Source organism: Heteronotia binoei, chromosome 9 (genome assembly GCF_032191835.1).
Source record: "Heteronotia binoei isolate CCM8104 ecotype False Entrance Well chromosome 9, APGP_CSIRO_Hbin_v1, whole genome shotgun sequence".
Classification (NCBI taxonomy): domain Eukaryota; kingdom Metazoa; phylum Chordata; class Lepidosauria; order Squamata; family Gekkonidae; genus Heteronotia; species Heteronotia binoei.
The window spans coordinates 106,156,657-106,173,748 of NC_083231.1; the positions used below are offsets into that span (position 1 = coordinate 106,156,657).

The 17,092-nt window shown below is 47.0% G+C and overlaps 1 protein-coding gene across 1 annotated transcript in view; it reads left to right on the top strand.

Moving 5' to 3' along the window:
* The window catches only part of PRKG2 (protein kinase cGMP-dependent 2), a 110,658-nt gene that overhangs the window by 41,858 nt on the left and 51,708 nt on the right, over positions 1–17,092 (top strand). The window contains exons 4-6 of the mRNA XM_060247139.1: positions 55–168; positions 2,734–2,839; positions 6,973–7,036. Of these exons, the coding sequence (XP_060103122.1) occupies positions 55–168; positions 2,734–2,839; positions 6,973–7,036 (284 nt within the window). The remainder of the gene's footprint in view (positions 1–54; positions 169–2,733; positions 2,840–6,972; positions 7,037–17,092) is intronic.

Sequence of the window (17,092 nt, forward strand, 5' to 3'; positions counted from 1 at the left end):
AGTATGAGTATAATTGAGAAGCATGTTGAATTATTTCTTCTTGCCTTTTCACAGAGGGCAGATTGGAGGTCTTCCAGCAGAACAAATTGCTCTCATCCATTCCTGTGTGGACAGCATTTGGAGAGCTGGCAATTTTATACAACTGCACAAGGACAGCCTCTGTGAAAGGTGTGTATGATGACTGAAATGCTACAAAACCAGGAGAACTTTTAAGACTGCGGGGTGGAGACTGCCAAGAGCTGTTCTTTGCTAATGGCTGAGATAGTGGTGGTGCGAAAGGGGGAAAGCACTGGCAGACACATGAATGGTCATTTGGGATTTTATGAAACAAAACTCAGGGGGGGGGTTGGGGGTTGCTAGTCTCCAGACGAGGTCTGGAGACCTTCCAGCATTGCGACTATCTCCAGACGACAGAGATCTGTTCCCCCAGGGAAAATGGCAGCTGTGAAGGGTGGATTTTACAGCATCGCATCACTGCTGGTTTCAGAAGACACGCATGTTGGTCCTTCATGTGGAGGAGTGGGGAATCAAACCCGGTTTTCCCAGATTAAAGTCTGTGCTCTTAACCACTGCACCAAACCTTACACCCAAAAACGTTATGGGAGAACCGGGTTTGATTCCCCACTCCTCCACTTACAGCTGCTGGAATGGCCTTGGGTTAGCCATAGCTCTCACAGAGCTGTCCTTGAAAGGACAGCTTCTGGGAGATCTCTCTCAAGCCTACCCAGCACACAGGGTGTCTCTTGTGGGGGGAGAAGATATAGGAGATTGTAAGCCGGTCTGAGTCTCTGATTCAGAGAGAAGGGCGAGGTATAAATCTGCAGTCTTCTTCTTCTACTGGACCTGAATCTAATATCCTCTCTGAGCTCTCTCGCCTCTCTAAATGCTACCTTTCCCAGGCTCTGCCCCCAGATCTCCAGGAATTTCTCAACTTGGAGGTGGCGACCATGAGAGGAATCCAGGCTGCTGATATATCTCCACTCTTGCCACTCTCTCCCTTTGTGTCAGGCTAGGTGCCTGATGTATTAGTAGAAACATAGCCTTCAAAGGGAGATCTGAATGCGAGGCAGACGCCGCTCACATTCAGAAAGCCAGAACGGAATGATTTCTGCTATTCTCATGCAAGAGGCAGTGCCACGCAGATTAGTTTATCTGCAGCAACCGATTTCTTCTCTTTTTTTCTCCCTGCTGTTGCTGAATGCTCCTGGCTTGTCAGCTAGTTATAGCTCCTGGTCAGGTCTGAAAGATTTTGGATGCATATTAATTGGCAGCCTTTGTCGCTGCTTAATACTCTCAGTGCAACTCAAATGTTGTCCGATCCCAGCAACTTCAGAGATTGACTTCTGTGTCAACAAGGCTCCGAGGGCGGCAGCCCTTCATGAGCACACATTGCAGTGATGCTTTGTTTTCTTGGTGTTTGTGGGGGGGGCACAGTGGGAGGGCTTCTAGTGTCCTGACCCCACTGATAGAGCTCCTGATGGCTTCTGGTTTTTCTTGGCCACAGTGACACAGAGTATTGGGCTGGATGGGCCATTGACCTGATCCAACATGGCTTCTCTTATGTTCTTCGCACTGAATGGACCTGTCTCAGAGAACGGCCCCAGATGTTACAAGAGGGGGGAGGAACTTGGATTTAGCTTATCCAGGTGCAACACTTGAACCTTTTCTAGTATGCCTTGAGCCCCTGCATGGTTCAGTCTAGCCCCACCTCATCAGATCTCGGAAGCTAAGCAGGGTCGGTTTTAGCTAGGATGGGAGACCACCAAGGAAGTCCAGGGTTGCTACACAGAGGCAGGCAATGGCAAACCACCACCGAATGTCTCTTGCCTTGGACATCCTAGGGGGTCCTCTTTAGTCAGCTGGGACTTGACCATGCTTCCCACCACCACCAGGTACCTCGAATAGTGCCATCCTAAGCCCTTATATCAGGGGAAGACAAACTGTGGCTTGGGAGCCACATGTGGCTCTTTCACACATGTTGGGTGGCTCACAGAGCTCCCATTGGCCGGCTTGGAAAAGGCATCTCTCTCTTTAAGTCACTTCTCCAAACCAAGCCATCTGGTGGCATTTAAAGTTAAAGTTTCTTTCTTTCCACCTCTCCCTCCACATCAATTTTCCTTCCTTCCTTTTCTGAAACATCTGATGTTCATGTCTCGCAGCTCTCAAATATTTGGCATTTGCTTTACGTGGCTCTGATGTTAAGCAAGTTTGGCTGCCCCTGTTTTATACCCTTCTAGGTTCATTGAAAGAATAGAAAGGTGTACAACTGCTTAGGGTAGCACTGTAATAGTGCACAGAGAATATTTTCTGTGGGGATGCAGGGTGCTACTATCCTCCCCACCCCCGCACCGGATTTGTGAAGGACGCCGTGTTCAAGATGGAGTCACAAATGTTTCCCCACCTTTATTTCTGTCCATTCATAATTCTCAGAATTGTTTGCTGGATCTTCACCCTGCAGTGCCACTGGTCATAAATTTTGCATTTACTGACAACCAGCACCAAATATAAAAAGCATATAACATCATGAGTGAGGTGTGAAGTTGCTAGCAACCCGTGAAGTGCCAATTCCGGCTGTAAAAGAAGGTGATACAGAGCCCCAGTGTGAGATCCTCTAGTGGACATGTTTATCTGACTGGATTTTTATTGGGTGTAGCTGGAAGGCTGTTGAGTGCTATCAAACTGTCTACCCTTTTTTTAAAGAAAAAAAAATGTTATCCCTTCTTTCTTTTAAAGCTGTCACCAGCGTGAAAACATGGGCATTAGACAGAGAGGTTTTCCAGAACATCATGAGAAGGACAGCCCAAACGAGACACGAACAATACAGAAACTTCCTTAGAAGGTAAAATGTGCACTAGGGTTTAATAGTGCCTTAGCATGGCAGATAATACTTACAAAGCATCTGCAAACTCATTCATGGTACCTCTCTGTCATTTAGGAGCGATCCAAGATAACCAACTGATTGCTAATTGCATTGGTCCCTAAGTAAGGAAATGCGTGGAATGGTGTTTTATCTTCCCGTTTGATTTAGATGCTGTCTTGTATAGTTCCTTGAGCTCAGTTTCTTTTGCATCAATCATGGCAAAGGTCGTTGCAAAATCCTCACGTGTAAAGGGCAACAGATTAAGAGCAGTGCCTAAAAAGTTCATTAGAAGCTTAATACGGTCATATCACTTGAATGGCAGATGTCTCTGGTCATCTCCTTTCGTTTCCCAGCTGCTTTAGCAAAGCATGTTGATTCACCAGCTACCCAAAAAAAATTTTTTTTAAACTGCAAGGGGATAATACATTTTCTGGGTAATGAAGTAGGGTGGTTTGCTAATAAATTCTCATGGTTTCTCTCTCTTGGGTCTTAACGTAACAGACAGTAATGAAGCGGATGTGCCATATGTGCAGTTCTGTCAAAGCCATGTTCATTTTTGGTATATTCTCATATTTCTCATCTAATTATATCAAAAGCATTGGGTTGGATCCAATGAACTGTGAACAGAATGAGTTCAGGGAACAGATCTCTCTCTCTCTTTCTTTCTGCAGCTTGTGCTTTCTGAAAACCTGGTTCTGAGATTTAGGGTATCTGCTTGAACAGAGGATGGCACAGCGTGGCAAGGGTAGGGTCACCAGACCCTCCCGCTCACTGATGCTATAAAGTTTCCACCAATTCCTAGAATTACTCACAGCCCCTTCTTGGTCACACCTGGAAGTGACATGGTGACACTCAGGGCTTTTTTTATAGCAGGAACTCCTTTGTATATTACGCCACACCCCTCTTATGTAGCCAATCCTTCAAGAGCTTACAGTAGACCCTGTAGCAAGAGCCCTGTAAGCTCTTGGAGGACTGGCTACATCAGGGTCATGTGGCCTAATATGCAAAGGAGTTCCTACTACAAAAAAAGCACTGGTGATGTCACAACCCCCTTATGTCCACGTTCCCCAATCGTCCTGCTGAGCCTGGCAACCTGAGGTGGTTTGGCCCTTGAACGTCCTGGGAAAATCCAAGCAGCCATGAGTGAACTGAGCCAAGCAGGCTGACAATAGGTGAGCCCAGGGCTTTTTCTTTTTCTTTTTTTTTTTTGTAGCAGGAACTCCTTTGCATATTAGGCCACATACCCCTGATGTGGCCAATCCTCCAAGAGTTTACAGGGCTCTTAGTACAGGGACTACTGTAAGCTACTGGAGGATTGGCCACATCAGGCGTGTGTGGCCTAATACGCAAAGGAGTCCCTGCTACAAAAAAAAGCCCTGGGTGAGCCTAAGCCCATCGACTGGAGCTGAGCAGAAACGATGGCACAGCTGGCTCTACAAGCACCACTTAGTTCAGCTTGCTCCAGGGCTGTTTTAATGTCCCAATCTGCCCCCTGCAGCAAGAAGGAGAAATTAGCAGACCTTCCCCAGTTAGGGTTGCCAACCTCCAGGTGGCACCTGGAGATCCCCCACTATTACAGTTGATCTCCAGATGACCAAGATTCATTCCCTTGGAGAAAGTGGTTGCTTCGGAGGGTGGGTTCTATGGCAGTGTACCCTGCCAAAGTCCCTCCTCTCCCCAAACCCCACATCCTGAGGCTCCATCCCCCATCTTTAGGTGTTCCCAACCCAGAGATGGCAGTCTTACCCCCCATTCTTGCATGTGCTCCTCTTCCTTTTGGAACCAGCACAACATTGTTAACAGGCATCCTAATTGGACTCCCCAAGAAATTGAGAACAAAAGAGAAGCTATGTAGGATCAGGTCAGTGGCCCATCCAGTCCAACACTCTATATCACACAACAGCCAAAAAAACCCAGGTGCCATCGGGAGGTCCACCATTGGGGCCAGAACTCCAGGAGCCCTCCCACCATTGCCCCCCAAGCACCAAGAATACAGAGCATCACTGCTCCAGACACAGTGTTCCATCTATGCCTTGGGAGAGCCAGTTTGGTGCAGTGGTTAAGTGTGCAGACTCTTATCTGGGAGAACCGAGTTTGATTCCCCACTCCTCCACTTGCACCTGCTGGAATGGCCTTGGGTCAGCCATAGCTCTGGCAGAGGTTGTCCTTAAAAGGGCAGCTTCTGGGAGAGCCCTCTTAGCCCCACCGACCTCACAGGGTGTCTGTTGTGGGGGGAGAAGATATAGGAGATTGTAAGCCGCTCTGAGTCTCTGATTCAGAGAGAAGGGCAGGGTATAAATCTGCAGTCTTCTTCTTCTTAAGATGTTTTAAAATTAAATAGTGATTTGGTGGACTGCCAATCACAGCCCCATCCTAAGCACAGTTGGACTCTTCCAAGGGCTAAATTACATGATGCCATGTCTTGTGAGTCGGGTCCTGGTTTCTTGAACAGGGAAATGTCTGTTGTGGGGGGAGAAGTTATAGGAGATTGTAAGCCGCTCTTAGTCTCTAATTCAGAGAGAAGGGTGAGGTATAAATCTGCAATTCTTCTTCTTCTTGTGGCTCAGAGCCACTCATGGATCTCTTCACTTAAGAACATAAGAGACTCCATGTTGGATCAGGCCAGTGGCCAATCCAGTTCCAACACTCCGTGTCACACAGTGGCCAAAACCCAGGGGCCATCAGGAGATTATGAATAGCTTGGGCAGGACATACAAGCAATCTTATTGAAACTCAGCAGGAGTGGATTTGGCAAGAGCCTGGATAGGAGACCACCAGGAAGTACCATGCATGCCGCCTTAAGTTTCATGATGGAAAAGAGGCAGGATTAGAAAACAGACAACTTGCTGCTGCAGCTGAGTGTTTCTTCCAGCACCCAAAGAGTTGAAACCATGCACCTGTTTTGCCTTAACTAAATTAATCAGCTGCTTCCTTCTCTTTCCCTGTGTGTTTTTAAGCTTGTAATTGCAAGCTACCTGTTGCTCTAGCAATAGCCCCTTAATAAGTCCCTGATTATGGACCAAGCATGTGTTTGGCTCTCTTGTACTTGCTTTGACCTCAATTGTAGATCTAGGCTTAGTTTTTAAAAAATGAACAATACAAGCATGGTAGTGGAAGCAGCGGTAGAAGCTGGGGGGAAAATACATCTTCTAGATAGGCTTGTTTTTGTTTTGTAGCTCTGCCCTTTTCCCTTAATCGTACCCATTTTACTATAGTTTGACTCTCTTATCTTTTCCTTTGCAAAGGAAGAGTCTGTTTAAATTAAGCAGGAAATATTATGTTTCTTTGACTTCAATAATGCTCAACCTTGCTCGAATGACTAAGAAATCTAGGCCCAAACGTATAGGTTTTTTGGGGGGGATGGGGGGAGACCTTTCAGGTGTCGTTTTGTAGAAAAATAGGTGGTGGAGCTCATTAGTATAACTCATTAGGGTATGCCGCCTCCCCCCCCCCCCCAGCCAGAATCAATCCAATGCAAGAAAGGAGAACCCCAGGCGAATGAGGCCTGCTTGGGCTGGCTAAAGATCCAACCAGTCCAAGCAGGCCTCGCTCACCTGGGGCTCTCCTTGGCCACCCCCCCCCCCCCAGTCAAAAGGCCAGAAAGCCACCCTGCCACCCAAAATCACATAAGAAGTGGAGAAAGGGTGGCACGGGCTTCTCCAGGGGTTAATGAGGGTGTAGCAAAGCCCCTGGGGTTAATGAGGATGTGGCAAAGCCTGCTCTCCTAATCCAGGGATTGTTATGCAGCTGCACCTACTATTCAATGTAGGTGTGGAGGAGGAGGGGGAATCCCCAGAAAGGTTCAGGAGCTGTGCTTCTGGGAACTCCTTCTGAATCTGAGGCCTGGCTATACTGCTTGAGTTGGGAGTCGGCAGTACAAGCTCGTAGTCTTCATCTGACCATATCTACTCATCTGCATCACTGCTTGGAAGCACATCAAGTATCAATTGATATTTATTGGAGATTTCTTTGACACAGCATCCTCTACGATGCTGGTAATAAGCAATAGCAAAATAACGTCATCCCATCTGTGGTACTAAGGTGTTCCATGAAGTAGTTGGAAAGCTGCACGCAAGCAGAACTAAATGTGTCTGACTTTTTTTTTTTTTAAGTGTGTCTTTGCTGAAGAATTTGCCCGAAGATAAGCTGACCAAGATCATAGACTGTTTGGAAGTGGTAAGTGTGTTTTTGTAACCAGCTGCAGTTATACGGAAAAGTTTTCTTTGATCGTATATGAATTGTTTGGGTAAAGCCTTTTCGTTCCCAGTTCATTACAACAGCTGGGTCTTTAAGGCGCTAGTGGACTCAGATCTAACTGGGATCCACACATGAAGCTGTTCTATTTTGAATGAGACCCTTGGTCCATCAAGGTCAATATTGTCTACTCAAAAACTCAGAGGGTCTCCAGTGAAGGTCTTTCAAACCCAGGGCATTTTTTTGGAGCAGGAACTCCTTTACATATTAGGCCACTCCCCCCGATTTTGCCAATCCTCCAGGAGCTTACAGATCTCTTAGTCCAGGAGTATTGGCTACATCAGGGGTGTGTGGCCCAATATGCAAAGGAGTTCCTGTTACAAAAAAAAAAGCCCTGTTCATACCATCTAATGCAGGGATGTCGAACTCATTTGTTATGAGGGCCGGAAATGACATAAATGAGGCCTTGTCGGGCTGAGTCGGGCCATGTGCGTACCTATTTAGGTAGCAGAGATATAAACTTTATAATGGACACAGACAGACACAATTAAAGATTTAAAAAAAATTAGAATAAAATATGCTTAAAACATTAGTACTCTTTGGTCTTAAAGGTGCTTTCTTTGTATTTCTCCCATGGGATCTGGGAACTGGGCAAAGGAAGCTCTGGCTCTTTCCCTCCTTCCCCAGGGGACCAGGAAGGGGAGGAGCCTCAATCAATGGAGAAAATGGATGTTTTGCTCTGTAGCTCCTGTGCAATTGAGCAAGCCTTCCAAAGCAAGCATCGATGCAGAAGAAAGCAAGAGAGAGGGAGAAGGAAAAGAGCCAGTTGCTCAGGGGCCTGATAGGAGCCTTCTGGGGGCCTGATTTGGCCCCCAGGCCGCATGTTTGACACCCCTGATCTAATGCCTGTTTCTCTTTTAACTGGAGATGGCAGGGTTTGAACCTGGGACCTTCTGCATTTCAAGCAGGTGCTCTACCTCTGAGCCACAGCTGCTCCTCCATTTGCAGTGTTGGCTGATGGAAGCTTTCCATCAATGGGCTGGGAATTTCCCACCTCCCCTTCCCTGCAGTAGCCTAGAATGTTCCCAGAAATAAAACTTCTGAGCAGTGTTCCCTCTAAGCTGAGTTAGTGTGAGCTAGCTCACAGTTTTTTAGCCTCCAGTTCACACATTTTTGTCTCCGCTCAGGAAGGATGGCCCCAGAAAAAACTAATTTATGCAGTACCTCACAACTTTAATGCCAGCAGCTTACAAAGTAGAATTTTTGATGACATGACCCCACAGCTTAGAGGGAACATTGCTCCTGAGCAGGGGTAGAATTCTATCAGGAGCTCCTTGGCATATTAGGGCACCCCCCCCCCCCCGATATAGCCAATTCTCCAAGAGCTTACAAAAAAGAGCCTTATAAGCTCTTGGAGGATTGGCTACATCGGGGGGTGGGGCCCTGATATGCAAAGGAGCTCCTGATAGAATTCTGCCCCTGCTCCTGAGATACAGGGGACGCCTGTCCCAAGAGCAGCACACTGGTGAAGTTAAAGGTATGCAGCGGGGTGTGAGGGGGGGAATTGGTGGAAACTGTCTTTCCTCTTCTACGGTTTCCAAGCCTGTGTGTTTTAAGGCTGCTCCAAGTCTCAGCAGCACAGTGGTAAATCTGGAGCCAAGTTATTAGAGAGTTCACCGCGAGTGCCAAATCCAGCAAAGCCATTTTATGGTGCAATCTGCTACCTGGGATGAGCCTTCCTTTATTAAGTAATGAAATCAAGAAGAGGAAAAACTCAACGAAAAGGCCTCATTCGTAATCGTTATACCCCAAACAAATGGGGAACAAATCAAAGACATCCATCTGTATTTGTTAATGTTCATTTTTCTTTGTTGTTCTGGCGCCTGGATGTCCGGTTGGCAAAGTTCAAGGAGGTCAGAAGGAGGGGGGAGAGGCCTGGTATGAGTGACACGGTTGTCCAGATTTTCATCCTTCCTGCTCTCCCCTTCCTTAATATGATGTGTGCAGGTCTGTGTGGGACTTTGACAGAAGGCAGGAAGTTCAGGATGGCAGGAAGAGATTCTCTGTCTGTGTCAGCATCTAGATCTGCTTTTAACAGAATGTGTCTCAGGACACACTTGGAAAATCATCCCTAGGGTGATGTTTCCCAACCTGTGGGCTGGGATCCAAAAGTGGGCCACAGCCCTCCCTAATGGTGGCTCTTGCCCAGAGATGAACTCTCAGTTGCTTGGAGTTTGTAGTGGGGAGCAGCTATACCCTTGTGTGATGTTTCTTGGTTTCTTGTTGGGCATTACAGAAAATGAAATAGAGGGGTACAAAGGTCACAGGTTGCCTGGGGCACCAAAAAACCTTGGGCCAGCCCTAGATGGGTCCCCATACCAAGTAAATTTGGATTTGTGGGTCATCATACCAAAAAGGTTGGAAATGTCTACCCTAGGGTGACTGATCTGCTCTTCCTCATACTTCTTCTCATACTTCTTCTCTTTCTTCTTCTTCCTCCCTCCCTCCCTCCCTCCCTCCCTCCCTTCCTTCCTTCCTTCCTTCCTTCCTTCCTTCCTTCCTTCCTTCCTTCCTTCCTTCCTTCCTTCCTTCCTTCCTTCCTCCCTCCCTCCCTCCCTCCCTCCCTCCCTCCCCTCTTGAAGGTGGCTATACTTGTGGCCGCCACCACCTCCTGTGGCAGTGAATTCCACATGTTAATCACCCTTTGGGTGAAGAAGTACTTCCTTTTATCCGTTTTAACCTGTCTGCTCAGCAATTTCATCGAATGCCCACGAGTTCTTGTATTGTGAGAAAGGGAGAAAAGTACTTCTTTCTCTACTTTCTCCATTCCATGCATTATCTTGTAAACCTCTATCATGTCACCCCGCAGTCGACGTTTCTCCAAGCTAAAGAGTCCCAAGCGTTTCAACCTTTCTTCATCGGGAAAGTGCTCCAGCCCTTTAATCATTCTAGTTGCCCTTCTCTGCACCTTCTCTAAAGCTATAATATCCTTTTTGAGGTGCGGCGACCAGAACTGCACACAGTGCTCCAAATGAGACCGCACCATCGATTTATACAGGGGCATTATGATACTGGCTGATTTGTGGGACAATATGTGGGACATATGAAGGACAATAACTGCAGGGGTGTTAAAAGAGGGAGTAAAAATATTAAGATATGTAATAACAGTTAGCCCTGTTCTGGATGGCCCAAGCTAGTTCAGTCTTGTCAGATCTCAGAAGCAAAACACGTTCAACCTATAAGATGTTCTCATGCCCCACATGTTCCCCAGAGAGAACTGCGATCAAGCTCTCAAAATCTTCTGGCTGTCCCTGGGCTAAAGGAGGCTAGGCTCAACTCCACCAGAGCAAGAGCCTTCTCGGTTGCAGCCCCAATACTTTGAAACACCCTTCCAGAAGCCATCAGGGCCCTGTGGGATTCATCGCAGTTCTGCAGGGCCTGCAAGACTGAACTGTTTTGGATGGCATATAACATCTAATGGAAGAGGGCTGCCACCACATCTGGCTCTATAGCGCTTTTATTGCTAAGGATCTGTGCGCGTGAGAAAGTAAATATTACATGACCCACCTGAAGTTGCACCATTGTCATTTATCTGATTATGTTATTGTTTTATGGTTTTAATATTGTTTTTGCTTACTGTCTATTTTATGCTTGTTAGCCGCCTTGAGTCTGTATGCAATGGGCGGGATATAAATATATACGGAATGGGTGGGATACAAACCTTGGTTAGCACTTGGATGTGGGATCACCAAACAAGTCCAGGCTGCTGCTCAGAGGCAGGCAATGGCAAACCACCTCTAGAACATAAGAACATAAGAGAAGCCATGTTGGATCAGGCCAATGGCCCATCCAGTCCAACACTCTGTGTCACATAAGAACATCAGAGAAGCCATGTTGGATCAGGCCAATGGCCCATCCAGTCCAACACTCTGTGTCACATAAGAACATAAGAGAAGCCATGTTGGATCAGGCCAATGGCCCATCCAGTCCAACACTCTGTGTCACACAATGGCCAAAAAACCAGGTACCATCAGGAGGTCCATCAGTAAGGCCAGGACACTAGAAGCCCTCCCGCTGTGCCCCCCCCACAAGTACCAAGACTACAGAACATCACTGCCCCAGACAGAGAGTTCCATCTATACCTTGTGGCTAATAGCCACTGATGGACCTCTGCTTCGTATGTTTATCCAATCCCCTCTTGAAGCTGTCTGTGCTTGTAGCTGCCACCACCTCCTGTAGCAGTGAATTCCGTGTGTTAATCACCCTTTGGGTGAAGAAGTACTTCCTTTTATCCGTTCTAACTCAACTGCTCAGCAATTTCATTGAGTGCTCACGAGGTCTTGTATTTGTCTCTTGCCTTGGAAGCCTTGCTGGCCACACTCCCCTGTCTCCTCCACCAGCTTGTCTTCCTCTGGGCACCTATGGAGTCTCCCTGAGCTGCTGTGACTCATGCTGAGGAGGAAGTGGGGTGCCACACAGGGCATCCTATGGTTGTGTGGCTCTTTTGGTTGATGGCAACTATGAATGTGGCCTCAGCAAGCCACAGAGCGAGTACCACTCTGCAATAGCAGTTGGTGCATGTCACAGAGGGAGAGATCTGCTGTTCTGAGAAATTGAGCATGTGTGCAGGCCTTGAGGAGTGCCTAAAATAGCTCTCTGCATCGTGACAATTATCAGTAAAGATGTTTGCTGGGAAGCTAGTGTGAAGAAGCTCCTTTACTTCCTGTGTAGGGCAATGAATGAATGGAGTGGCCACAGAAACAATGGTGCTCAGCTTTCCAAATATGTGCCAGAATACCCTGTATGTTCTGCCATGCATACCTAAGCTGAGCTGCACCCTTAACAAGCCCAAGGCTCAAGTCCAGTTGCAACTTAAAGACTCAGGTTGCCAACCTAGGCGTCAGGGGAGGGGCCGTGGCTCCATGGCAGAGCATCTTCTCGGCTTGCAGAAGGCTCTAGGTTCAATCCCAGGTATCTCCGGTATAGGTCAGGTTTTAGGTGATGTGAAAGACCTCAGCCTGAGACCGTGGAGAGTTGCCACCAGTTTAAGTAGACCAGGGGTGGCTGAACTTGCTAAACGTAAGAGCCACATCAAATAAAGGTCAGATGTTTGAGAGCCACAAGATATGAACACCAGATGTTTGGGAGCCACAAGACCTGAACATCAGATGTTTGAAAGCAGGAAGGAACTAAGGAAGTCAAATAGGGGAGGGAGAAGTGGAAAGAATGCAACTTTAACGTTCAATGCATTCTCCAAGCTGCCAGCTGGCTTGACTTGGAGAAGTGATTTAAAGAGAGAAATGCCTTCTCCAAGCCAACTGACAGGATGGTGGGGGCTTTGAGAGCCACACAATATTTGTGAAAGAGCCACAGTTTGGCCACCCCTGAAGTAGATAATGCTGACTTCAATGGACCGGTGGTCTGATTCAGTCTGAGGCGCTTACATGTGTTTACGTGTCAGAGATCGGTTCATGTGGAAAATATGGCCACTTTGGAAGGTGGACTCTATGGCATTGTACCTCATTGAAGTCCCTCCCCTTCCCAGACCCTGTTACCCTCAGGTTCTACCCCCAAAAACCTCCAGGTATTTCCCAACTCAGAACTGGCAATCCTGTTAAAGATCAACAAGGTTTCCAGGGTATAAGTTTTCTTTCAAGAGTCAAAGTTCTCCCCATAAAGATGCCAAATCTGGGGATATGGAGAGTGCAGCCTGGGGAGGGGAGGGACTTCAGTGGGGTAGAATGTCATACAGTCCGCCCTCTACAGCAGCCATCTTCTTCAGGGGAATTTTGTTGCCGATCAGTTCTAATTCTGAGAGTTCTCTTGGCTCCACATTGATGTTGGTAGTAACCCCAGCTAGCTGTCTGCCTGAAATTATTTTATAAGCCCGTTGATTTCATTGGACTTAGAATGGTGTAATTCTGCTTAGGGCAGTATTGTTCCTCTCCCTTCTTTAGTTATAGTTGCATAATGTGATGATATTGCAATTTAGCTGATATTATTTGAAATATATCGGCCTGTATCCAGCCATTCAGGAAAGAGGGCAGTGGTGGGGTTTTTTTTTAATTAATTTCCCTCTTTCTGCAGCTCTGTAAGCCCCTGAAGTATTATTCTTAGGAGGTCGGTGGATCCCCCCTCTGGAACATCTTAGTAGGCAAAGTGGGGGTATACAGTAAGAAGGGGGATCAGAAATTGCCACCTCTTAACTGTTTGGAAGTGTGTGGCAGGACACAGGCTATTGTTTTACTGGTGTTTTGGGTTCTTTTGTTTGTTAATGTAGTTATTAATATAAATCAAAAGACTAGGACTTCCAAACTCCAGGTGGGGCCTGAAGAGCTCCCAGAATCACAACCAGGCCTCAGATTCAGCAAGAGCTCACAGGAATGCAGCTCCTGAACCTTTCTGAAAGTTCCCCCTCTTCCTCCCCACCTACGTCGTCCATTGAATAGTAGGTGCAGCTGCATAACAATCCCTGGGTTAGAAGAGCAGGCAGCCAGCAAGCCAACAGGGGCTTTGCCACGCCCCCAGCAGCCCTCATTAACCTTTGGAGAAGCCCGTGCCACGCTTTCTCCACTTCTTATGTGATTTTGGGTGGTGAGTGGCTTGCTGGCCTTTTGACTGTGTGGGGGGGGGGGGCGGCCAAGGAGAGCCCCAGGTGAGCGAGGCCTGCTTGGACTGGTTGGATCTCTAGCCAGCCCAAGCAGGTCTCGCTTGCCCAGGGCTCGCTTTTCTTGCATTGAGTTGCTTTTGGCTGGGGGCGGGGGGTGGCATATGCTATAGAGCTCCACCACCTATTTTTCTACAAAATGCCCCCTGATCACAACTGATATCTGAATGAAAGATATCAATTCCCCTGGAGAAAATGGCTGCTTTGGAGGGTGGACTCTACCCCATTATGCCCTGCTAAGGCCCTTCCCCTTCCAAAACCCCGCACTCCCCAGCTCCACCCATATATTGCCAGGGGTTTTCCAACCCAGAGTTAGCAACCCTACAGAGAGAGCCTTTTTTTATCTGAAGAGCCAATCAGACTTCTGGGCTTATTGATTTATGCATATATGGTAATTCTTACATAAACTCCTAACTTTACGCTTCAAAAAAAACAATTCCTAAGGAAAAGGAAGTCGTTTGGCCTCTTCGTCTCACAGAGAGGAATACCATTTACTCAAACATAAATATGCTATGGATTTCAGTGCTATTTTATTTCTGCATAAGCATGTAGCAGGGTGACTTAGTGATGAGGGAGTACAGCTGGAAATGCGTAGAAAACATTTGGGGCCAGATTCCTACTCCTTGTTGAAGTCTAATGAGTCATATCTGCTTTGCTCTGCTCGCCGTGTTATGAAGCTAATGCTCCGAATGCCCTGAATTTCTCCCAGGCTGGTCCATTGCAACACACTCATTCCTTTTGGCAGGGGAGTCTAAAGAGAGCCACTGCCTGCAAATTACAACAGCGTGTCGGCTTTGGAACAATAGCGTGGCAGAAATTGTTTCTGGCCTGACTGCACAAGCGACAACCCCTGGCAGTTTCCCTCAAGGCGGCAGTATATTTAAAGACACCCGTGAAGCCCTTAAAAGCTCTACAGCCTCATGTTTCCCCCCAGTCCTGTCTTACATCCAATACAGGCCCAGAGAGGGATTGTAGAGAACATGCCAATTATAAAGGAGCGCTGCATGTGCAGCTCCAAAATGGTGGCCATTTTGTCTTGGGAAAATGGCTTGTGGGGGCGACAGGAATTCCTCTTCCTGAATCATGATCCAGAGTCAAATTGATCCCCCGCAGATTTTTAAAGTGATGTTTCCCTCAGCTGTTGTGGGGGGAAATGAGTTGGGTTCAAGAAACCAGGACCCGACTCATAAGACATGGTATCATGTAATTTAGCCCTTGGAAGAGTGCACCTGTGCTTAGGATGGGGCTGCGATTGGCAGTTCCTCACCACCAAATCACCATTTAATTTTAAAATATCTTAAGAAGACTGCAGATTTATACCCCGCCCTTCTCTCTGAATCAGAGACTAAAAGTGACTTACAATCTCCTATATCAGGGGTGGCCAACGGTAGCTCTCCAGAAGTTTTTTTGCCTACAACTCCCATCAGCCCCAGCCATTGGCTATGCTGTCGGGCTGATGGGAGTTGTAGGCAAAAAAAAACATCCGGAGAGCTACCATTGGCCACCCCTGTCCTATATCTTCTTCCCCCTTTAAAGGACAACCCCTGCAAGATGGCTAACCCAAGGCCATTCCAGCAGATGCAAGTGGAAGAGTGGGGAATCAAACCCGGTTCTCCCAGATAAGAATCCGCGCACGTAACCATTACACCAAACTGGCTCTCTTCATCTCATCTCCTTAGCCTTGTTAAGCTGTAGTCTTCTAGTTACCTTCAGGGCAAAAAATGCTGGATGCAAAAAGGGTCTAAAACTTTATTATGGGCAGAGTGGCAGGATGTCTACTTTCTCCACTGGTCACTAGCCAAGGGGTGTCAAATGTCCATTCCATGGGCCAGAACCAGCCTGCCCAGGGCTTTAATCAGGCTCATGGGGCTCTTCTCCCCCCCCCCCCTCCTGTCCTCATGCTTTGACGCTCCGAGGCTGCCGAAGTTCCTAGCTCCTCCTTCCTTGTCTGTGCAGGCTGAAGCAAGAAGCAATTCTGGCCTTGTAAAGCAGCAAAGAAAATACAGAGTAGACTTTCCATTAAGGTCTCTGCACCTACTAGTCTATCTGGGCACAGAGACCTTAATGGAAATTCCATTCCATGTTTTCCTTGCAGGTTTTTATGTGCTGCAATGTATGTTGCAGCTGAGTTTCACTTTTCAGTGTTTATATGGCCAGTTAGAAGCTGTTCCTTGCTGGAGTTGTGTGACCTTGTGAATAAAGGGTTGATGCTTTGAGCCAGCATGTCTCTGCTGAATGGACCTTAGAACTACTGACTAGTGAGTATTCTAACCTGGGAACTCACAGTCAAAGAAGGATATTACACTGAAGAGCCATTGTCATTTAGAGTAGACCTGGGGGCAGAGGGAGAAGCCTGCAATGCACAGCCATTTCATGTTTTCCTAAACTCAGAGCATTTTATATTTTTGGTTTTATTTTTAGTTTCTGCTGTGATCCTTGTGCTTTTATTGATGTTTTATTTTTAAAATTGCATTGCCAAATCCCGCTATTCCCTCTCCATTTTTTAAAAAACATTGCAAGAGTTTTAAGCATGTTTGTTTTTTAAATAAAAATAATAATATCTTTAATTGTGTTTGTATATTTTATGATACACATGGCCTGGCCCCACAAAGTCCCGTTTATGTCAGATCCGGCCCTCATAATAAATATTCAACACCCCTGGTCTAGCCAATGGAGCTAGGTTCATCAGTTCTTCCTCTGAATTGATGATCATCCTGATGTAGAGTTGTCAGGCAGTGACTGGCAACTAGGGATGGGCACAACTTGGAAAAATGCAGTTCAGTTTGTGGCATGCTGGGTTTGTGAGCCTCAAACCATCACAAATTTTTAGGTGCCAGTTGTACTGGTTTGATTCATGAGGTTTGTGATGTGGTAGAATTCCGCAACCCGTCCCCCCCCCCCCCAGCACACCAAAGACACCACACTTGCAGGGAATCTCTGAAAGACTCTCCTCTACCTGCCCTCTAAGTCTGGTGAAGATTAGATTTATGGAGTCCAAGTTATGGCTCCCCAAAAAAGGTGCCTCCAGGAAAGTGCTTTCTAGGCAAATGACAGGTGCAAGTTCAGGAGTTTACAGAACAGAACCTGTGCAAGCTATAGACATCAAACTCACAGGAGACCTCCCCCTCATACTCTTCTACATGCCCTCCAAGTTATGTTAAAATTGGACTTAAGGGGTCTGAGTTGCCCCGCCCCCAAGAAGATGCCCCTAGGAGAGTGCTTTTGGTGAAAATATCAGGTACAGGTTCAAAAGGGTATAGAATGTATCCCCTGAAAACTATACACACCATATAAATAGACTGGAGGATTCCCCCCCCATTGCTTTGAAGTTTGGTAGACATTTTGATTGAGCGAAGACTGGATATGTATCC